The following is a 24,629-nucleotide window of genomic DNA, read 5'->3' as shown; positions in this document are numbered from 1 at the left end:
AGCTCCAATTTATGGGCTGATACACAAACAGATCTTCCTTAACATCAACAATTCACTGTCAGTCAATAATGTCAAAACCTAATGAAAATAGCTAGTGTCTCAGGTTTTCTAATATACATTTGTTACTTTTAACACTCAGTTCCTTTGAAACAGTCAAATAAATGTACTGAAAAGTGCAGAACACTTATTTAAAAAAGTTAAACTAAGGTAAAATGGTACTGCCAGTATTTTAGTAGTTACATTTACTTCTTGTCTTTGTGATGAGTAGTTCGCCTGTTACGTCCACGTCAGAAACTTCCGACACACGTGAACGCAGCGCGGTTCCCTAGATGACGTCGGTCTCACCCTGTGAGTCACCAATCACCGTAAACTCATTAAATATCTGCAAAAACACACGTTTTTTAACGTAATTACCAGTTTACAAAAGCCGGTATTTGTAATTTATCTTTAATCGTATTTTTATGTTATTGTCTTTTTTTATAGTCTGCAAAAGAAGGTGGAGAAAACCCACGTAAACCCTCCTTCACCGTCCCCACGCTCCACACACGTGTCCCCGCTGCTGCAGCACGTGTGTGTTCGTGCTCAGGTTGTATTTACAGAGTATGAACATTGGCGTTTTGGTGATTTTTTTTATTCTCAAGAAATTTCCAGATACTTTAACCATTGACACGCGTGTAGTTTAAAAGTGCTAGAGTCCGCGTCTGCATCTGTCTTGTGTTTGTGTTGTGTCTGTGGCGACATCCAACGTGTGTCTCACTATTAAAGTCTGGTTGATTATATAATAGCTGTAAATGCCCAAGTTAGCCGTACAGTGTGACATTTGATACTCGGTGTGTGTCAGTGAGAGAAAATGGGGGGTGGTGTGGGAAAGAGTGAACGTGTTTCAAGAGAGAAAAATGTGACTTTCGTTCAACACAGAGAAGAAAATGGCTTCACCTGAGTAAAACTGTGCACCATTGGTCACTTTTGTGGGCATAACTGAATGACATGCCACAGTTAACTCCAAACTATTTCGTTAAATATGTGGTTAAACTATTATTAATGTCGTTTGAGACAAAGCACCATCCACAGTTTGTGTCTTTAAAAAAAATCTTGTTTTTAATGGAGTGAAAAGGCAACATCTCTTATTAAATGCACTGCAATGAAGTATGGAGCATTGAAAGGGCCATAGACACAGGAAGAAATACTGTCACATTAAAAAGAGAATAACAAAACAAGAAAACCTGTTTGCAAGGGACCAAAATAAGGAATTTTTGGTTGGTATTTGCAAAATTGTTCAGGGATTTCACAGAACATTCTACTCCCTCAACGCTTTTTCTTAGTCTGAATATAAAAGTGCGGAGCCCTGGATCTGGATCGATTTGCCAATTTGTCCCATCATGTCTGCAAGTCCAAGTTATTTCACCGAAAGGTTTTAGACCTCGAGTTTTTCATCCCCTAGTGAAGGTATAAAGCAGCAAAAGATATAACACTTTGAATAAATTCATCATGCAACACTTGCCTAACTCTTCAGGATATATCTATCCATCTGTATTGTGAATACTTAATAATGCAATATTTGTTTTTTATGCATCTTACATCAATATATTACTTTTCATTCTACTTGTATTTCACTCTGTCACTCTTCAGTCGTCACTTTATGGGAGCAACAGCAACAGAAATATCTCTTTGAAGGATTATTTATGGCGTCGCTCTCTTTTGTACAAAAGAAAAATGTCAGATGAGGAACTTGAGGCCTTTTACGTCCAGCTTCAAGCTTTGTAGGGACTTCCACAGAGGGTTCATTTGTCTTCACTACTAAAAACAAGTCTTTGCAGTTTATTATGGCGCCCTAGAAAAACCTGTTTCCACTGAGCGGGTTAATGTGATTTCTCCAAAGCTGCTCAGTGGTGCAGGGAAAGAAAAATAATCATAAATAGAAAAACAAGATTACCGTACAGTTAATGTGTTACTTTTAACAGGATTACAGTCGACAATACAAATGGATGTTGCTAAACCAACAGAAGTGCAGACTGATAACACAGGATTAAAGCAGCGCCAGGTATTTGAGACTTAATTAACGGCACTTAACACCTAATCTAACAAACTACATGATCAAACTCCAGATTCATCAAATTTGCCAATGGAGTTCCTCGTACATGGAATTACCGTTCAGATGCTGCAGAGCAACACATGCATTCTGGTGTTTAAAGGTTAAAGCCATCCAGTTTCACAGCCCTGTACCTCTTAAGGTCTACATATATATGATTAAAAATATAAACCGGGTGAAATAAGCAAACGGAGTTCGAGTTGCTGCTCAGCGTCTGCAGGATTCCTGGAGTGTTTATGACTAAAGGCTGAAATATGCTGCTAGCTGACACTGATCATGACCCGTACAGTTTCTCACCGCGTACTGTCAGTGGCTGCATTACTACGAAGGGCGCAGCATGGGCTGCTCTGTTTGGATGGCAGGCGTGTGAAAGGCTGCGCAGGACAGAAAACTATTGTGGATAAAAAATACAAACTGAACAGTTAAATGGCGTTCCCCGTATGGATGGGCACACCTTACGCAAACCTACCTTAAAAAAGAGTCATTGTCTGAACCCAAATCCCTCCACGGTGCAGGTAGAACTGGTCATTTTTAATGTCTAATCATCATTTTAAACTAAAACAGTGGCCAACAGAAATTAAGAGAAATGAGAAATGTTTGCTTTTATGTTCATTTTTAATTTGAGCCTCTTAAATTACACCTAAAAATATCACTACACCCAAACATAGTAAATTTAAAAGCAGCATCGTGTCCAGGTTGTGGTGCATCTTAATAAAATGATAAATCTGTGCAGAAATACAAACCTATGAAACAACTGTAACACTTTGAAAGCCGCCAGATCCCTGACTGATAAGGGCAAAAATCTTTTGTGTGAACGGGGTGTGGTGGACAAGACTGGACCAGCCTTCCTCTGGCTTCTGTAAAGCCTCTGGCAAATACGGGTCATGTGACCGTCAGAGAGTCAGTCAGTCCTTCTAGTGAGAACGCAAAGTTTCAAAAAAAAAAAAAGTGTTCAGGTGTGGAAATCAGGGCCAGGCAAAGGCTTTATCTTTATTCAATCTCTCGACGTACGTGTTCACTGCAACACATTTTCTTATGGCTTTCGTAACATCGGGCTAAGGTGCAGAGAAAGTTGGGATATTTGTACAGGTACAGTACAGGTGCTTAGATATGACCTTTACAGTCCTGTTCAGCCACGTGCTTATCTCATGTACGCTTCCCAGCCTTTCAGAGACCCTTAGACAAAAGTCCTCCGAGCTACCACACTACCTTGGGTATTAGAACAGAGGCGAATCATTACTATCTACAGGGGGTACTTTTAGGGTCCTCCTCTCCAAATCAATTAAGGCCAGACACCACAGGTGAATAGGGTAAAATTTCTAACTAATAGATATCACCATGAAACCTCTCCAATTGATTACTGACATAAATACAATATTTTTTGTATTACACGTTTTCTGTTCATTTATATATAAATATGCAAATGAGGAGTCATCTACTTAAGTGTGCGCTAATTTGCATACATTTCCAGAACAGAAATCTGAATAAGGGCTAAAGTGAGGTTCAAAATTCTATTAGATATCCAGGTATTTACAGAGGGAATTTCATCACTCAAAAAATCAGTCCAAAAAAATCAAACTTTTCCACATTTTTAGGAGTAAAATGATAAATCATAAATGATAAATCCTATAAATCAGGCTTTGAGTGATATATAAAAAATCCCCTCTGTAAATACCTGCAGAATGCAGTTAGGAATACATCTGGAAAGTTTGTATTACAGATTTGTGTGTAAGAGCTACTGAAGTGGAGAAAAAGAGCTTCACAACGGTACCTCATATGCCGGGGTAGAGACAAGGCTCAGTAGAAAGATGACTTTTAGCGAATTTAGGGGTAAATCAGAGGCACAACACAGACTAAGTGTAGTGAAATTAACATATAAATGCGCATTTTGACCACTTTTTAAAATTAGTTTGATTGAAGCAAAACAGCAAAAAAATCTCAAAATTGATAAGTGGATGAAAAACTGTCATGTCTCGCGCTAACATTTCAGTTTTACATAAATAACTTTGCAATCATAAGATGAACCTGGTATCATCACCACATCAAGTCTGAACATGCTCAGCTGTCATATGCGCCTTCTTTTGGATCTCCCAGACAAATATTTTGCAAGGAATAGATGGAAATTAGTCTGATAGCGGAATTATTGTACATAACTTCTATTATGAGCATTCCACACTAATATAAAGACCACACACATGTTGTCGTTGGAAAAACGGGGAGGGAACGAATGTTGTGCAAGGATTGGTGGAGCTCACCGAAAGAGGCTAATTGAAAAGAGACAGAAACCAAGCATAGATCCCTGAGGTACTCCAGCACAAATTGCCACACCACTTTGAACATCTAACATTATGACCTGTAGGTCTTCTGTGTATGGACTTGGGCCCTCTGAGCTTGTCCTGTGGTGTCTGGAAACAGGATGTTAGTAGTGGGGGTCTTTGGGTCCTATAGGTTGAGGGGAGGAGTCTCCAGCAGATACTTGATCAGTTTGGATCTAGTGTTTTTTGAGCTCTTTCTAAAGCGTCATAGAGTGTCATTGCTATGGGGTAGGGGTGTCTGGTCTGGTCTAGATGGGTGCTACATGTTGCGACGGTTGATGTTATTTACTTTTCCTGTCAGTGGTCGTAATGTTGTGGCTGATCAGTGTATGTCTTTGGGAGACTTTTGATTTTGTGAAGAGACCTGACAACTCTTCTCTGGCAGCATTTAATCTGTGTGTGGCTAATGCTACACTAATGTCGACACTAAAATAGCTAGCTAAATATTTGTCTTGTTATAACTTAAATTGTTGAAGAAATAGTTTCTTTCAGCCCCTGTCGCTACCTGTATTTAAACATAATGATTGCACAGTGTGTGTGTCGGAAGCTTTATTGGTCGACGACAGGTCCCACGAGACTTGATGTGTGTCTGTCTTACAAGTGGTTTATCAGTAACATGTCACAGTTCCTGATTGTGTTCAAATTCAAACACACTTCTCATTAAGCTGCAGCACTCGTCACACACGCCCTCAGATCACATCACTTACATACACCAGAGCCTTTGCATTGACAGTCTCAGGACCCGTCTAACCCTCCGTGGCCCCCGTACACCGTAAACAGGCTGCAACTTGGTTTTCGGTGGCGGCTGCCCATTCTTTGAGGCCGATGACACTGGTGACATGTAAAGCTCTCGGGCATTGTCCAGCTCACTGGAGCTCTTTAGCAGTGTAATCACCAGTGAAATGGCAATGGCCCACGGGGATGAAAACACAAGTCAGCAGCTGGTCAGCAAATCACAGTTGAAAGCCGTTAAATGGTGGATTTGCGCTGTAAGCAAGATGAGCTCGGGGGCCTTTTGTGGACCTGGTTTGCGAGCGCACGGGGTTGGTGGGAGAGATTCATCACTTGTCTATTATATTTGTCTTTACATTGTGAGGATATTATTGGAGCAATGAGGCGACTAATTTGATCCCCTCCATAAAAAATCCACATCTATAAGTGTGCTGACTTAACAATTCCTTACTTGTGTGTACATACTGTATAGGGTATACATGTGACGTCACAGCTAGCTAAGTCTCCATGGTTACGGCCGCTCAGTGGCAAAAAGTGACAGTTGAACGTGGAGATTAGCAGCATTAGTTTGAATCATAGGCTTTAATGGCGTCTACATTGAAAAATTTATTTAAAAAAAGGCGGAGGGCTGTTGTGCGATTCAATGCAAACAGATCTGAAAAGAAGTCAGAGAAGAAGTAATCCGGTCACCAAAACCTGGTGTTGTGGTTCACATTTAGTGTCAGGTAATATTCATTTATGCTGTATTTGTTTTGATGAAGTCATACCTCAAGTTACTTCTTAAGTTACGTTCTGGAGGGCTGTCAGATAAGTTTGTAGATGTTTCAGCGTAGTTACGTAGCAACGTTACATCCCAGTAAAGCTCTTAGCGTTAGCATCTTTCATTTGGCTACATTTATTATAACTAAATGACCTAAAACTAAGTGAAACTAACCGAAACTGAGGCGAATCCACTTTTCCGAATCCATACTAGTTCATATGGATCATTGTTGAGTTCAATTCTCCTTAATAAAATCTGATTTTCCACATTTTTTTGGGTCTGGCTGTATTTACTGATACATTTCACTGTGTTTTTGACACTCGGGGGGGGGGGTGGGGGGGGGGGGGGGGGTGGGGGGGGGTGCCCCGGGCGGCAGTGACGTCAATGCATATCCTCTATATAGATGGCAAACAAAGGTCATCTGATTATTCAGGATAACCACTGTGATTCTGAAACTTTCACTTATTAGACTATCAATCAATACTTCCTTACAATTATTTAACTATTTATTATTATTTAATCTCTTCAATGTGTTTCTTTTTTTAAGATATGCAGATTCCTTTTTTTATCCTTATTTTAGGTACCAGTGTTTTGCAGTCAGTCTCACAGACTCCTCATACAATTCACATATATACTTACAGTTCAAATCCATTGTATATATGTGTTTCTGCCCTTTATTGTTTTATCTAAATTCTTTATTCTGATAGTCTAATTTATGTTGTACAGTTTTTCTATTTTTTACATTTTTATTTTTATGCCTATTTGAGTCCTTGTCTTATACCATTGAACAAAGTGATCAAATTCCTCATATGTGCACTCATACTTGGCAAATAAAGTGAATTCTCATTCTGACCTCACATCCACCTCAGGTTTATCCAAAAGTCTCTTTTTTATATATATATTCCAGTTAAAATGATTCAGCAGGAGCCCCTTTGGTTCTGAGATTTGACTCAGATTCCTTCGCTTTGAATGAACCGGATTATCACATAATAATGTTTTATCCACTTAAATTGGATACATGACCAAATGTAGGGAATAAGGATTTAAAAAATCAATCTGAACATTTTAAATAAAGAAAGACAGGGGGACTGTGACACTGAAAAGACAAATATAGAAGAATTTCAAGGAAATATTGGTGGAAGGTCTTAAAAGTCATGTATATACAGTATGTACACACACGTAAGGAATCTTGTTCATCTTAAGTGAGCTCACTTGAAGGGTTTTTAAAAAGGGATCTAACTAGTCCCTTCATTGTCCCAAAAGCTGCTTGTTCTCTGACCACTAATATTATTCTCACAACATACAGACAAATATAATAGAGTGAATCCTTCCAAAAAGTACAAGAAGTACTTAAACTTTATTTCTTTTATTAAAAGGTTAAATTAGCCAAAGTGAAAGTGAAAAGCACCTCTTTTCCTTCTGTGTCCACGTGTTTAAACACCACTACTCTAAGAAACCATGACGTATGCACTCAGATGAAACATTACGCTCCACCTAGTGGCCGTCCAACACCAGAGCTGTGAGCCCTGCAGACAAAAACACGCTGCACTTCCACCCTTATCTCGCCCGGGCAGACGCTTGGTTGACAGTGGAGTAGAGTAACCTCTGACAGTTGTCTGTGTTTATTGTGTAAATACAAGTCTGCAGCCCACATGGAATTAGAAGACACCAGAACCAGACACACCCTCCGACGTGAGCAAACACATCAGAGTGTGTGTCTCCTCTGTCCTCAGCTCGGTTTGGGGCAGTTAAACCACAGATCGGTTTCAGAGATCAGGATGATGCACACAGATCTTTTACTGTACTTAACAGACAGTGAAGCTGTGAATGCAGTGAGGTAATCAGTAAACATTCTTACAGACAGAAGGCTCTTTGGAGGAAGACTCACAGCCTGCAGGCCCCGTTAAGTTGTAATGCAACTATGTGAAAGGAGAGCTGGACAAGACACAATGTCAAAATGTTTCTAACCTTTTAGAAACATGTTTGGTAGCGGGACAGCTGTTATATCTTACACTGGTAAATGTAAAAACAGGAGAGCTACAGCTGGACAGGACCATGCAGGTCGTCCACTTCTGACCCTCAAACATATAATAATGAGAGCAAATCCTTCCACTTCCACAGCAACATTAAGACCACCGAAAGGAGAAGTGAGTAACATCTTGTGACAATTCAACTTTCTGCTGGGAAACGTTTGGACCTGGCATTCATTCATGTGGATGTTACTTAGAAAGGTAGCACCACCCTGACACTCCCTGACGACAGGATGCAGCCTGACACAGGCACACACACACACAAAAACGGTTTAGGAACACCTAAAATAAAAAAAATAATAAAAAAGAACTTGAAGAACAGCACAAGGTGTTGACCTGGAATCCAAATACGCTAGATCCTAAACTGATCTGTGGGATTCACTGGAACGACCTTGCAACTGTTGCTATACCTATATCTAAACTAAAGAGAAAACAAAACCATAAATAATAAAATATTACTGTTGACATTTAACATTTGTTAAAAAAAACTCCACTGACTGTGACATTTATAGAACTGCACAGCCTCAAAACTGACTTTACATAATCTGCTGCCCTTCTCCTTCTCACCACCACAATATGTAAACATCTGAGTCTAGAGATAAACTACTCAAATCTAAAATCTTTCACCACATGACATCAGCTCATGCATGCTCCCCCCCCCCCCCCCCCCCCGCAAAAAAATATCCACGTGAAAAGTGTTTTCACTGAGATGCTCTTCATCTTATCCATAACAACAATTATCCCGCAGCTGGAGCGGCGGCAAAGCTCACGAGGATTTACGGAGCCCCGTCTGCTACCGAGGTTCACGCTGAACGGGAAAACAAAACAAGACAGTATTTCAAAAATATTCAACATCGTCATCACGTCTCAGCGACGTGTCTGTTGCAACACCATCCTGCTCTTCTTTTGCCGTTGTGACAGAGCTCTTCGGTGAGACTCCCAAACTGTGGTTACCCTCGTTGAACTCTAACGCTGACGTGCACGGTCATGCCAAGCAAGCTCATGAAAATTCTTTAAGCAACAGGCGCCCTGAACGCACACATCAATTATGAGTCATAACATGCGTGCTGCAGTAGCATGATTTACAATATATCTACTGTGTATTTACAAGTGCTGCAGGAACTTCAGAGGGAACAGTAACTAACACTCATGACACTGTACAGGCTCAGTCCAGTAGCTGTGCATGGGAAAGTTTATTTATTCATTTATGAGTCACTGGGAAAACACTGAGTTTCACTCCTAATGTTAATTTATTAGAGTCTTAAGTTGCATCAAAAGGTTTACCTCCCTGGAGTCAGAATGCTGTAACAAATAGGAGCTTGTATGTTGACAACTGAAACTTAACTTAAACAGCTTTTCAAAAATACAAATCTATTAAAAAAGTTTGAATGAACAATAATAATAACAATGCAGGAGATGGCATCAACCAACTACCAGTCAACAACCATCCCACCACATGTCGGTCAACTTATTTACGAAGAACATCTAAAACAACAAACGACCAAAGTGCTGCACTGAGGAGTCAATGCATGTAAAAATGTGTAACACAGTTTTAAGATTTGATTTCAAACAGGCAGTGTCTGGGCCTAAAGTGCAGAGGCAAATTCTGCAATTTCCCTGTATGCGGTGACGTCACTGCTGCCTGGAGCCACGCCCCCCTGAGTGAGAAAAAAACAAACAGTAAAATGTATCAGTAAATACAGCGAGATCGGGAAAAATGTGGATTATCAGATCAAATTAAGGGCATCGGACTAGACAATGATACATATGAAGAGGTATGGATTTGGAAAAGTGGATTGGCCTGAGTTTCAGTTAGTTTAAGTTAGTTTTAGGTCATTTCGGTTATGATAAATGTAGCTAAATAAAAGATGCTAACGCTAAGAGCTTTACTGAGAAGTAACGTTAGACATACGATACTGTAGTGTTAAAAAGATGACGAGGAGTGATCACAAATATTCCCCCTATTGTTTTATTGATATTTATTGTTGGAACTGAAATAGTTACATTAGCAGGTTTTTGTGCCCGGATTTCTCTTTTCTGTTTAGTTCCTAATGCAGCGATCCGTTTACTTCTCTTTTCTTTGTCAGTTGGAGAAATCTGTAAAAATATATCTCTGACTGCTCTTCAGATCTGTTGGTACAGAATCGTACAACACCTCTTCGCCTTTAAAAAAAAATAAAAAATTTATAATTTAGACGCTATTAAAGTCTATGATTCAAGCTAATGCTGCTAATCTCCATGTTCAACTGTCACTTTCTGCCACTCAACGGCCGTAACCATGGAGACTTCGCTAGCTGTGACGTCACGTGTATACCCTTCATCCTGTTCTATTCTAAAATATTCGGTGGCTGCAGATGAGGAAGAACAACCTCCCCTCTGCTTCAACCTTGTTCTAGGGACAACCAGAAGACAGCGGCCTGCAGATCTAAGTGACCTTAATGAGACGGCAAAACATCCTCAGTGACAGAGAGCCGGCCCAGTCAGGACAGACTGGACAGCTAAGACACTGTGACCACCTTCCTAATATTGTGTAGGTCTCCCTTGTGTCTCAGAAACAGGTGTGACTCATCAGAGAGAGGACGTGGTCCCCCTGACGGCGTCCTGTGGTGTCTGGCAACACAATGTTGGGATCCAGTGAATTTGTGAAGCCAGGTCAACACCTTGTACTGTTCTTCATGTTTTTTTTTAGTTGTTCCCAAACCATTTTGTTTGTGTGTCTGTATCAGCCTGCATCCTGCTGCCATCAAGGAGTGTCACTGCTATAGGGTGGGGGTGTTTGGTCTGGTCTAGATGGGTGCTACATGTCTAAGTGACATCCACAGAAATTGTGGGGTCAATTAACTCAACAGTCTTTTCCCAAATAAGGAAAATATCTGCAATAACACGCAAACAAACATGTTTCCAGACTACTAAAGGATGCAGATTGCACACGACAGAGAGGGTAAAATATTTTTCTGTGTCACAATTTAAGCTGGAAGTCTCATGAATGGAAGCGTCTATCCTGTGAACATGTTGCTCCGTCAAACTGCTGCCTCCACTCTTGACTATCCTGACATTTTTTCAAAGCCATCCTGTGCATCTTTCCCCTCACGCTTGCTCAAGCCAAGAAGATGTAATGTCATTACTAGTTCAGAAAGTTCAGAATTGGCCTCCTGTCAGATCTGAGGGCGACTTCAAAACTTTTCCAATTACTTTAGCGGCACAGCAGATCCAGCAGGCCTCTCAAGACTCTAGACGGTGCCCTCAGAGTTCATGCTGGAGCCTCGGCTGAGGATCAGTCTTACTCAAAAACGTTGGCTCAGCATTTTAAATCTCATCTCAATACTTTAAAATCACTTTTTTCCTTCTCCTTGAAAATATATACATATATAGCTATATATATTTTTAAAAAGCTGCTTTAACTCAGCTGTATCATTAAACTCTCCTCCAGATAGGAACCAGAATGGTGTCACTCCAAACTCATGTTATCAGGATGGGGCGTGCCAAACCTGAGACCAGCTGATAATGAAGCTGCTCAAACTCCCTCCACAAAGAATACGAAACACTTTATGCTGTTCAGAGGAGTCCATCCAGAAAAAGTTCTCAGTGCCACATCGGGTGGGATTTCATGGAGCACTGAAATTACCATGATCAAACATTAACAAATGACTCAGTTTTATTTTTCATGAATTGTGAGATAAATTTATTACTATTTTTATTTATTTATTTTTTTTACTTGTTCCTGTGTAACTCTGTTACAATGTTCATAATTATTTATTTTCCCAAACATCAAGGACCAAATCTGTCATCAAATTTAAAAAAAAATGGATAAATAAATCACAACGTACATTAAAGAGGTATTAAAAAATAAATGTAGGCCTTATATGGAGGAGTGACGCTGTCAAAAGAAAATATAATTAAATTAAGTGTAAGTTCTCATAAAGATGAGATAAAGTGATGTTTTTTTTATATATATATAATTGGCTTCTGCTTCTAGTTATTTATTTTCCCACACAGGACCAGAACCAGAACAAAAATACATCATGCTATTAAGCAATATTTAAAATAATGTAGGCGTTCAATTTATTTACTTTTTTTTTTTATTTGGTTCTCTACATATTAACATTTCTATTAAAACCCGTGTATTTTGTTTTGCAATTTCATTGTCTATTTTCTTTTTATTTAATTTTTACATTTTTTTTGTTTATGTGCTAAGTAATGTATTTATTTCTGTATTTGTTTCTTTCTTTTTACATTTTGAGTCACTTAGGTGCTCAACCTTTTTGTTTTCTCTTCGGTATCAATTCCCACAGCTCTCTAGCTCCACCTAGTGGCCGCATGCAGCTCCATCAGTGGGGAATGTGCCTCAGACTGAACGCGTTGTTCCTAACCCCATTTAAAAATGATCTATTTTAAGGCGGCCTTAGATTTCAGCACAAAATACTCACGGTTAAAAAAAATATCTAGGATGTCACCAACATTTTGAGTGTCCACAACAGAATTCGGCATAAAACAATTGACCAAAAAGCTTTTTACGAACTGTGAATAGGAAGCTTTTGTTTTATGAACCCCACCTTTGAACCTCTGAGTTCCCGTGCCACGTCTGGTGTGAACCCTTTCAAAACAACAGACTCTGTTTCAGTGGAGACTAATCATTTCGCTTACAAAAACAAGGAAACAAAACAAAACAAAAACATTTCATAGAAGAGAATACGTGAAGTGAAACAGATCCATGTTTGAACTTGTATGGAGCCGCCGCGACCGTATGGGCGGCGTCTGTTTAAAAGGGCTCGAGATAATCACGTTTCAACATTTATTCATTTCCTGCAGGCATCGAGAAGCTACAGACAAATACTTGTACTCTCTTCACACTGAACAGCTGAAATGGCTCTAGACGGTAAAGTCGCGATAGTGACCGGAGGAGCGATGGGAATAGGAAAAGCTATCACGGAGATTCTTCTGCAAAACGGTGCCAAGGTAGAGTTTTTTGTCTCAGTTGTGGAGTAAATTGTGACGTAGAGTGTGTATTGCACAGATGTTCATTAGGTGTGGGGGAATAACTGAACATATTCTTTCCAATATTTGGAGGTACATGCACCTTTTAATAGTTCCACACACTTTCTGTAGAAGTAAAAATAGATCACTTTGTGCATTTTTACTTTTTTTTGAATGCATTTGCACAAAAGAATCATCTGCCAGGTCTCTAGTGCCTCTACGTGGTTTGTTGCTTCAGGGTGCAGTCATTCATAGGACATTTATTTACTTGATTTAATATGAAAACGGCCGTGAAAACATTTATATCCGTGACAACTCTCAGTCATCCAGGCACTAACTACTAAGTTCCTCTCTGACAACCCATTGAAGGCCACAGACTCTAGAGTTTTGTTTTATTGTGTTGCTGAGGCAAAAAAAAAAAAAAAAAAAAAAGCAGCCAAATGATCTTTATATCTTTATGGTCCATGGTTCAACTTTTACGCGTACATTTGTAAGATTTCGTGTCATGTCCTGCTCAGGCAGGTTTTCACTTGAGTGAAGCTAGTTATGTAACGAAAGACACTTTTGGTATTTAAGAGATGTTGTAAGATTAGATTGATGGGGTTGATTGTCAGTGAGGTAGCTCAGAGATTGACAGTTTATTCCTCAGGAGGAGAAAATTAAACCATAGGAATGGGATTTAAGTTTAGACTCATTTAAGAAACAAACTGCTAGAGTGACTCCTGTATACAGATAAATTATTTTTAGGTTTACGTGGCTGGAATTACATCAGGGGAAAAGCTGAATATTACAGTCTCGTTATGAAACTAGGGTTCAATCTGTTTCGCTCTGTGCAGGTAGCCCTCCTGGACGTGAACACGGCGGCAGGGGAGAGTTTAGCTGAAGCCCTGAACAAACAGTACGGAGCCGGGCAAACTTTGTTCCTGAGCTGTAATGTTGAATCTGAAGAGCAGATCAAAGGTAAATTCATGCAGGCTCAACGCACTTGAAAACACAAAGTAGAAAGTGCAGATAAGAGGGAAAAACAGCTGGACTCGGGGTAAACATGCAGGGAAACGCATGCGACTCATCAGTCCTGCTGTTCCAGTTCTCAGATGTTTCAAAAGGCAGGAAGCTCAAAAATCTCGAACTAATCCTACCAGGTTGCATTAAATCCCAGTTTGACAATACCCATGACATAATTACTGAGACGGGCAGTTACTGTAATTGTGGTGAAAGTAGGCGTGTGAATGCAGTCATGTACAGAGATGTCTTGTCTTTCCAGTCTGCCTCACAGTTCTTAATAACCATAATTTCACGTCCCAAAACAAGAAAGCCATGAGTTTAATCAGTGTAATAACTGATCTAGAAGCTTCTAGCTGTAGCCGTAAATCACTGACATGCAATTAGTTTTTATTCAATTTAAGGTTAAGACAGAATATCGTGGTGTCGTCTGTGATTATGGTGTTAAAACCATGTGCAGGAATGTAATTGTGGGTGAAAAGGGAGTACAGAAGAGGACTCAGCACACAGCCTTGGGGCACTCCAGTTTTAAGGATGAGAAATCTAGCCTAAAACGCCAAAAAAAAAAAAATAATTCTATCCACAGGCTCTTGAATCGACTGTAATTTTGAACATTTTAACACATGTGATCTCATCTGCAACATGTGATATCTGCACACGCCTTTTGCATAATTGCAAAATGATGCCCTCACACTGTGACTGCACATCCGTAAGGACGGTGGCACGGTCGCAGGAACGTTTCATCAGTTTGCATTGGTCTCAGTTGATCCAGTTAGTCTTATTATTAGTGTTATTATGAGTAAAGTAACTCAACACCTCAAGAACAAATAACATCTGTAATTTTGTGAACTTCCTGGTGTCTGACATTGTCATGTTACAAACCAAATACAGAAAAGTTACGTCCCAGTCATCATGGCATATCCAAAAACACAAAACTGAAACTAAAGGATTTAGATTTTTTTTTTTCTGGCTTCTTCAGTTCCCAATTGAAACTCACAGCTGTCTTTGTTTTAGCTTTTTTTTTTTTTTTTGGTTGTCGTGAAGGAGGAGGTACCGAAGACAGGAAAGCAGCTGGACTAAGGATAAACATGCCTCTAATGAATCCCACAATGTACACTCAGTGTTCATTCATCAGACACCAGGAAGCTCAGAGGATATAAGTCACGGATATTTGAGAAGTGAATCATTTGAGGCTTTACAATTGTGTCGTAACCTTCAATTTAAGGGAACTGATCAAATCTCTTGTTTTGTGCGGACAACAAAATAACAGTCAACAGAGACTTAAAAAAAAAAAAAAATCAGGAAACACTAGTTTGTGGAACTTCCCATACTTAGAAAAGTTTAATGAAACTCATTGACTGGTTGTTGCAGTTTCATAGTGAATAATGCAACACAACAAAAAAGATCTTTCCCCGTTCAAAAAGAGGAAGCACTCAGTTTGGTTGTGAAATGTATCGACTGACTGTTATATTCTTCTCTCAAGCTGCTTTTCAGAAAACCGCCGACACCTTCGGAGGCTTTGATATCCTGTGCAACAATGCCGGCATCTTGGACGAGAGCACGTGGGAGAAAACGGTCTCCGTAAACCTTGTAAGACACAGAGCGGCAACTCTATATTTCAGTAGCTCATCAATTCGTGAATTGCTGCCTTGAACAGGATGAGTCAGATTTTTTTTCCCCCCTTCCAGCGTTTGGTACAAAAAAAAAAAACATTCAGTAGGTTGTTAATGTTGCGCTTCGTTTCCTCTGTTTCACAACACGTGTCCGGGAAATGTATTCAAGGAGATGTTTTGACACGTAAATGAAATGTGCGTCGTAGATGGGTGTCATCAGGGGGACGTACGTGGCTCTGGAGCACATGAACAAGTTGAGTGGAGGCCGGGGAGGGGTCATCGTCAACACGGCGTCCATGGCAGGTAAAGAGAGCGGCATCTTTTTGGACTTGTTAGTGTGTTTAGTTTAGTTTTCAAAAATCTGACATTTATTTCAATCCTGTCACATGCACCAGACAAATAAAGAACCGAAATTGAGAAGGCCTGTGTCCATTCTCTGATGAGTCACAACTGTTTTGGATGGAAACCAGGGAGACCTACACAATATTAGGAAGGTGGTCATAATGTTATGGCCTGATTGGTTTTTGTACTTCAAACAACCAATGCCATCATTAAAAACATAAACTACATCCAAGCAGCAGTGGAGATTTTCTTACAAACATGTATAATATTATATTCTATACATGTATTTTTTGTACCACGCTTGATCGCTACGTTAGCCTTTTAGCATTTAGCAGGACTGCAGACAAGAATTTTAAATGTCACCAACTGTAAAGCTGAACCTGTGACCTGTATCCTCCAGGTCTCGGCCCTTTTCTGAGCTGTCCTGTGTACACAGCTGCCAAGAGCGGAGTAGTCGGCTTCACGCGAGCAATGGCGGTAAGAACAAGTTCTTATAATAATGAAGTCCAAGAACGTCATATTGTTTGCAAGAGTGTGCAGCAGGAATGAACAAACTATAGCTTAGTTTAAATCTACGCTTGATGTAGTCTTTTTTAAATCTATTTAAGCTCGTGCCCGGTGTCTCGGGATCATTAGTAACTAGAATTTGTTGCAGCGCACAAACGACGTCTGTGGCAGAATAATTTGAGAGAACTTTCTGTGTTTGTCCGGCCCCTGAGAAACACAGACGATGAAATGCATTTCTGAATGCATATACTGACGGTACATAACCAACGCAGGAGCAAAAATTAGTTTTTCAAGCACACATAAAGACAAAGAAATAAACAAATCTACGTTTCATATTCTACGAGAAGTGAGAAATTTGTTCTCGCTCCTGCTGCGAGAAAAAGTGCTAAGTAGCGATGTTCAGTACCACGACTTCCTTTCCGATCCGATACCGAGTAAAATTCCGATATTGGTTTCATTGCGCAGCTACATCTACTGTGTCTTCATATAAAATATATATGTCGGCCGAGAGAGCGTAACACAGCGCAACTTGAGAAAACATGCAAATGCGCACATACAGAAATGCGATGCAAGTTGTGAAAGGTGATGCAAATTCAGAAACTTAAAATAAATCCGTCATGTTAGCGGCTGATTAACGCGGTGGCGTATGATGCTACTAGTCACACATGACCTTACTTGTCAGTGCCCCCTCCATTCTCAAGGCTTACTTCTTTACCTTAGCTTTTAAATCTTTTTGATATTTGTTCTGTTGCTGGATTTTTTGTTGGTTGCTGTTTTTTGTTTTTTGTTTTTTCACTTAATTATCGTACAGCACTTTGGTTAAACCTCGGTTGTTTTTAACTGTGCTATATAGATAAATTTGATTGATTGATTGATTACTTGAGTTAAGTTAATTACAAATGTCTTTAATGTTTTTTTTTAAAAAAAACAGCGTTGCAGAACTTTGACTATAGTTTTGCATGTCTAAAAATACGTAAGTTAATCAAAAAAGTAAACTAAATTTAGGTCGTCAGTTTAATTGAGCAGAGTAATTTATTTGGACCACTTTTTTTATACTTTTATTACGTGGTTCTTAATCTTTAATTAAAATAATATTTATTACACTGGATATTTGCTATGTACAGCTCTCATATCGCTCTTTCTACTTCACTGACGAGACGTCCTGTTAGTCCAGTTTTTAATCTCATGTTGAATATCACTGCAGCCTGACTGGATCACCGAGAGGAAACTATACACAAACAGACATGTAAAATAAAGTACTAAATATAACTCTTGTCATTGTGCAACAGAGCATAATTTATACTTTATAACAGGGCATAATTTATCTAAAAAAAAAAAGTGGTCATATCATATTACTTTATTCGTATTTTTATTATTACATTACCGTATAACTTCAACAACTATCTCCAGCTCAATAACCTTGCTCTGGTCTAATGTTATGTCTGCATGCTGTAATATGACACTTATTATTTTATCCTAACTGAACACAGCTCCACACAAACCGGACCAAGTCTGTCATTAATGTTGTTACGCAACATCGGTCCATGGAAAAACATGAACTTTACCTACTTTACGTGGTGGAATAATATTGATAATAATAATAATTATTAACTTAACTTCCTGGACTTCAGGCACCAGGTTTTGAGCGAGCTTGATCCACTGCTTTTTAGGGTCCCCTGGAGGCATTTCTGTTGTGTGAGTTTGCAGAGTGTTTCTGTATTTGTAGGTGTTCCAAATCTATTTGCATGCGTTTCTCAAGTTGCAGCCACCACACAAGACATCAGAGTAATTTATGTATTTATTTTAAACTTTAAAATATTTCCTATATTGCTGAGTTAATACAACAACAGGAAAACCAAACAGAAGACACGATCATACAAAATATGTAAAAATGCTGTGTCAAACACTAAAAAAGTAAAATAAATATTTGTTTAACTATTAAGAACTTAAATCTGACACTGAGCTCTCTCTCCTCTCCTTTCCTCCTCATTATAAGTGACTCATACTCTGTTGTGGTTTTCCCTGAAGGGTTTCACAATATTTGTTGCGTTGCCACAACTCAAAGTCTTTGTTACTTTCCACTGTGTTCCTGTTAGTGACATATGTTCCCTAGAACGACTGAAGTATCAAAAGTATCCAGATTTTGATTTGGTGTCGGAGGTATCGATATTCTAGTGAACATCACTAAGTGCTAAGCATTGTGGGAGATGCGGGCGATGGACGATCAGAGTCGCTTTGACGGCCATGTCTGTCGGATCACGCCGTTCATTCTGCGTGCACCCACATGCCGTACGCCGACGTCCACGATTAGAGGTCACGCTGCAAATATTAGCATCTGGGAGCTAACCACACCCACTTCCATTTTCTGACCAATCACAGAATAGTAACCAGACGAAACCTCTGCCCTGTTGATGTGTCGAGAACAAGCTGCGAGAACTGACAAACTCCCTAGGTACGAGAACAAATGTCTCGCTTCGAGTGCCTAACAACCTCCAAGAACCTTCACTTCAAACAACTCCTGAGCTGTTTACACAACAAATACTGCCACTGTTTAACCTCCTGAGACCCGCGCTTACGTTTGGTGTGCATTTTCAATTTCTCCATTTCATTAAGAACTATAAAAACTAAGCGTCTTCTTTGAACTGGAAGAAGAAAAAGAAAAAAAAAAGAAATGTGTGTCCTTATGTGTGGACACGATTATTTCACTCGATGTTGTAATAGAGTCACCATGATGTAACAAAACATAAAAATGTTCGTTTCCACGTCTGAACATTGTTGCGCAAAAGCAGAATTGCAAATAATGAAATCCCAACATCCTCAGTCGAGGACTTGCTAAATAGCAAAGTTATAGCTCGTTACTATTCATAGAAATTCTGTGTCATATTAAACTAGAAAGACGAGGTTTTGTACCTTGTCCACTTTTGTCACGTGATTGGCTGCAGAATTAATCCGCTGAAATGTCCCGAATCGTGTTTTTACACCAACTGTTATCAAGGTATGAGGACAAAAGTTTAAACGAAGCACAATAATCTGCCGCAAACTTAAAAATTAACATCCCCATATGAGGACGCAGGGTCTCAGGAGGTTAAAGATTTATAACCATGTTAGCCATCATCCTCTTACCCCTCAACACTGCTGCTGAATCAGTTCACCTCTAATAACAGTAACAGAATGCGAAGCCTAACTTATATATCTATATATATATATATATATATACGTGTGTGTGTACATATTATTTTTACAAGGCTGCCTCTGAGGTGTCAGGCTACGGCATACGCTTCAACGCCCTCTGCCCAGGGTTCGTCCAAACCGACCTCATGTCCGGCATCACAAGCAAACTGGGACAGTTCTCCCACCTGGTCGATGCAGCCCAGCAGCTCATGGACAAGATGGGGGTGTTAAAGTGAGTCTTTTCACTTCGTCTCGAACCTCACAACATCATATGCGCCTCCGTGCATGCGCGTACTCACCGCTGTCACTGTGCCTTTTTGATTCAGTGTGTCTCAGGTGGCCGAGTGCCTCCTGGAGCTGGTGAAAGACGAGACGAAGAACGGAGAGGCCCTCCTGGTGTCCCCGCAGGGGAAGTCGTATGTGACTTTTCCAACGTTCTCCCAGTAGCTGCTGGCAGAGACGAAACCCATAAACGTACAGCGCATGTCCTCGGAGTGAAACTGGTAATCAAAACTGCAAATGCTTCGGTTTTAATATCTAATTAATAATGTTTTAATATCTTCAGACGGGCAGCAGGATTATTTTTCACATTGTCACTTTGAGCACGTGCCTCTACACTGATTTCTGTCCATTTAGTTTGTCATTAAAGTTTTATTAAAGTTATTTTTTACATATCAGAGCTTTACTGTGTAAACTGAAGTGTCTTTTTTATTTTGACCATCGGGTGTCACTATTGAACCAATTAATTCCACGATAATGAGCCGATCCTAAAATCATCATCACAGTCATGTTCTGTCCCGTCAAATCAGCCTGAATCACCTCTATTAGCTGCATTTAAGGCAAAACATCAACCAATACTGCATGTACAGCCAGAATTATTATAATGGCTAATTAAATAATACTTATTCGTACACTTGCATATCCTAAATTAGAAGTGTAACTAAAAAAAAAATATTTTTTATACCTATTTTGAATTTTATTCAAATACAAATAAATACTGTATGGTTTGCTTGCCCCTAACAACCACTGCAGCTAGTTCACAATGTTCCTTTGTTGAGCGGCACGTGCAGAACAGTTTTGGGGTTCTCATGATTCGTGAATGTTTTGGTCATTGCAGCCTTGACGAATCTCAGTGTGTTTTAATGGCTAATTATATTTGGGTTCACCTCCTCTGCTCAGAGCTTTTTCCAGTTTGAAATAAACGCCGTCCTTTACTCCTCTTTCAAACCGTCTGTCTTCGCTAGCTATGATTTGCGTCCTGCCTCCGCCCGGCCGTCCGTAGGCAGATGGTTTCCCTCCATATGAGCTGGGTTCTGCTCAAGGTTTCCTCCTGTTAAAAGGTTTATCTTTGCCACCGTCGCCTTTATGCTCGCTGTGGGAGTTTAGGACCGGTATTGTAAAGCATCTTGAGACATTTTGTGTTGTTACTGATGCTATATAAATGAGTTTGAATGGAATCATTTGTCCTTCAGGTGTAGGTGGACTGAGATATAATCTGCTATACATTTACAATACAGTCTTAACTGTACTGTGCACACATTGGGACTGGAGCCTCTTAGTGGTTAGAGGACAGATGTTCCTATTTAAACCTCAGCTCATCCACCGGTACTTTAGAACTGAAGAATCCAGGAGGAAAGATCTTCAACAAACTAGTTGCCTTTTTTAAATATTAGTGTTTATACCATGACCTGGATGACTGAGAACCTGCACAGATATTACCATGAGCAGTTTCATATATTATTACCTAATGAAGTCCTAGCGAGTAAAGGAGCTGCTCTCTGTGACATGAAAACTGAAATGTGCACAACTCTGGGCTGCCATTTAAACCTGCCGATGTACTGAAGTTTGGTTCAACAAGAACATCTGTCTCTGGTGTTCACATGTGATAAACTACCGTGGAAGTGAAGATACCATTGATCATTAATTCATACAAAGAAACAACGGTTTGCATTTTGTTCCCCTTATTGTGCACAAAGTTTAGGTTATTATCATCCCCTGCTTGATGGTTTTACTAGACGCAGATGGCTCAGTGGTAAGAGGAGACACTGTCTAGGTGTTTAAAAGGTTTCTGTGTGACAGGGATGTGGTTTAGATGTGGTCGTCTTCTTGACGTGTATTCTTAGCCAATCATGTGATAATCTCCGTCTTTGTGAACGCTATAAGAGACGAATGTTTTCCAGTTGTATCTTTAAGATTCTCCTTGACACTTTGTGTGTTAAGGTGTTGTAATAATCCCCTGTTGTATACAATATACTCTAATACTTTAACTCTTTCACTTTTGTGTGTTTATTTGTGCAGCCACAACACAAATATTTGTGTCTTTCAGACAATTTTCCACCACACTCCACAACATGGTTCACACCCACACTTCTTAGTTTATTTTAATGCAGATTACCGGAAACAGAATCATTTTAGATATGATCCAATAACACATTAATGAATTTTCAATGGCTTATTTTACATACAGTCTGAAGTTCAAACAAAGCACCGTTTTGTCTGCATGGAGCATATTGTGATCAATTGTGTTTCAATTAAGCCCTCTGAAGGTCTCCGCTGTGCTCTGGAAGGCAGCTTGAAAACAGAAAACAGCTGGTTTTATTACACGTTAAAACAAGAAGAAGAAGAAAAAAAAAAAGATCAACAGCAGCGCAGTCTTGTTTGTACAGGAGGGCAATTTTAAGATTAGTGTTTCATGGTAACTTAATCAAAGGATTAAGAGGTGGCACCAAACAGTAAAAGGAGGAGAGCCGAGAGAATAACCAGACTAAAAGTTGTACTTCTTCCCACCCTTTTTACGGACACGTAATTGAAATTATTGTGCTGCTTTTTTATTTTATTGCTTTTGTATTTTATTTTTATTTTTAAGACGATATCAACTGCCTGTTCTTTTGTATTATCATTTCTGTTTATTTGCTCATGGAGCGTATGCATTGACGTCACAATTGCCCGGGGCCACGCCTCTGGTCTGTACTGTTTGTGGAGGGCTTCCTCCAAAGTCCTCCCTGCATTTACATCCAAGAGACCTACCTGTACAGATGAAGGTTAAACAAGTGATCTACGTGCTGTCATGGCTGCATGTTCACTCTATTTCAAGGTTAGATATATTTAAGAAGCTGGACTTGCTGCTTGTTATTGCCCCCAATGAACATGGCCTGGTCTGGTACAGTTTTACAATTAAATGGGCACATGTTATTTTTTATCATGCATTTACTTTGCAAAAATCTTTTTTAATGTTCCTATAATTCTACAGAGATGCAAAATAAACTTACACGGGCCCTCTCACTCTCACTTCTCCTTCGAAACTGGAAGATGTCCAGCAGAGCCATCAGCTCAGACCTGGAGGAAAACAAGTGGGAGCCAGGTTCACCCATCTACTGCCTGGAGAAGTCTGGCCAGAAATGGTCTTCATGGAAGAGCTGCTGCCAAAAATCCATCCCTCTGACACGGAAACAAGGCCAAGAGACTCAACTATGCATGAAAAGCACAGGAACTGGGGTTCAGAACAAAATGTCAGCAGGTGCTCTGGACTGATTGTTCTGCAGCAGGACCCCAAACACACAGCCGAGGCCATTAAGACTTATCTTCAGAGTAAAGAAGAACAAGAAGTCCCGGAAGTGATGGCATTGCCCCCATAGAGCCCCAAATATAAAAACCACAACAAAAACAACAAATTCCAACAAATTCCAATTACGTCTGCAGGACACCTGCAGACGTAATTTGCGTTTCTGCTGCCTGCAATAACACTGCGTAAAATATAGAATAGAATGTCTTTGTACGATGACAATGACCTAACGTCCCGCTTTACGTGCCGTGACTTGGGTGATTGGAATAAAAAATATATAAAAAGGAAATGTAAAAAAATAAATAAATAAATAAATATAAAACACTGACATGACATAACAATCCTATTCACACATAATAATGAGTCACTGCTAGAAACTGTTAGAAACTATTGCACATTTATAATATTTCCTAAACCACTGGTTCTTGCAATGAAGGAAGTATGAAGTAAATTGACTGTGGATGATCTGTAGCATGTTTATGTCCAAGCTGCTTACGATATAGAATAAAAAGTAGTAGAAGTAAAGTGAAAACATGACCTCATAAGCTCCGTATTTTGCAGTATTTCAAAAACAATGAGCAGCAATAAGTGTTTCCGCCCGGTCTCGAACCGGGGACCTTTCGCGTGTTAGGCGAACGTGATAACCACTACACTACGGAAACGATACGTAACGGTTGCTCTGGTCCGTCTAAGAAACTCTATACACAGTGTACTGTACAATTATGTTTAACTTTTTGCCGTTGCTTACTGATAGTTGGACGAATTTCCAACATAACTATTCTGTATTATTATTATGTATTGCAATTCAGCAACATTGACCTCTAGTTATTTCATTAACAGCTATTTGTCTCCATCTAGTGACAAATACATACAATACAATACAATACAATACAATACACACAATTCCTTTGTATTTCTTCCGTCTCCATCTCTCGTAGTTATATTTGTTCATAATCTAATACTGTCCCTTTTTTTGCTTACATTATTTTCTATTTTATTTTGTTATATATTATTTATTATTTACTTATTATTTTTTGTCTCATTTTAATCATATTTTATCTTTATTTTGATTGTGTTTCTTAAGAGTGTTCAGTCTAAGTATTATTCATAGGATATGGTCTTTATTCTGGGTAGTTAAAAATAACAAAAAATAGACTGTGTCCTATGTGTAGGGCTACCTTTGTACCTAGGGCTGTCCATAAAAAATAAAACTCAGTAAAAAATCAACCTGATTTTACTGTGGACTGAAGGTGAACATGTCATTGCCATTTTGCACACCATACTTTACCTAACCCACTGCCAAATTTGCACCCAAATGTATATATTGTATGTAATGTTCAGTCATTGCACTACTCATTTTTGCACAACTCATCACCAGGTGTCATTTATTTTTTTGTATATATTTATATTTTTTTTTAACTGAGCTTTTCCACTCAGTCTTATGTCGTCGTTGCCTGCTCTTTGTGCCCTTAATTATCCTCTGGAGACAAATAAAGTTTTCTGAATCTGAATGAGAAAACGTGTAAACGTAT

General features: G+C 39.3%; 1 protein-coding gene and 1 non-coding gene across 2 annotated transcripts; one reads left to right on the top strand and one right to left on the bottom strand.

Annotated features, from left to right (window-relative positions):
* The first annotated feature begins 12,710 nt into the window (after window positions 1-12,710).
* LOC125021752 (15-hydroxyprostaglandin dehydrogenase [NAD(+)]-like) lies at window positions 12,711-20,214 on the top strand. The gene is made up of 7 exons (XM_047607920.1): window positions 12,711-12,882; window positions 13,737-13,860; window positions 15,386-15,492; window positions 15,722-15,818; window positions 16,258-16,334; window positions 19,610-19,767; window positions 19,862-20,214. Exons 1-7 carry the CDS (start codon window positions 12,790-12,792, stop codon window positions 19,980-19,982), a joined length of 777 nt encoding a protein of 258 aa, XP_047463876.1. The 5' UTR covers window positions 12,711-12,789; the 3' UTR covers window positions 19,983-20,214.
* A 3,472-nt stretch (window positions 20,215-23,686) lies between these two features.
* On the bottom strand, window positions 23,687-23,759 carry trnav-aac. Its single transcript has one exon. It is a non-coding gene; the product is annotated as a tRNA-Val (tRNA).
* Between the last annotated feature and the right edge of the window lie 870 nt (window positions 23,760-24,629).

The sequence above is a fragment of the Mugil cephalus genome, chromosome 15 (assembly GCF_022458985.1).
Source record: "Mugil cephalus isolate CIBA_MC_2020 chromosome 15, CIBA_Mcephalus_1.1, whole genome shotgun sequence".
Lineage (NCBI taxonomy): Eukaryota > Metazoa > Chordata > Actinopteri > Mugiliformes > Mugilidae > Mugil > Mugil cephalus.
This window is presented reverse-complemented; position numbering and strand designations above follow the sequence as displayed.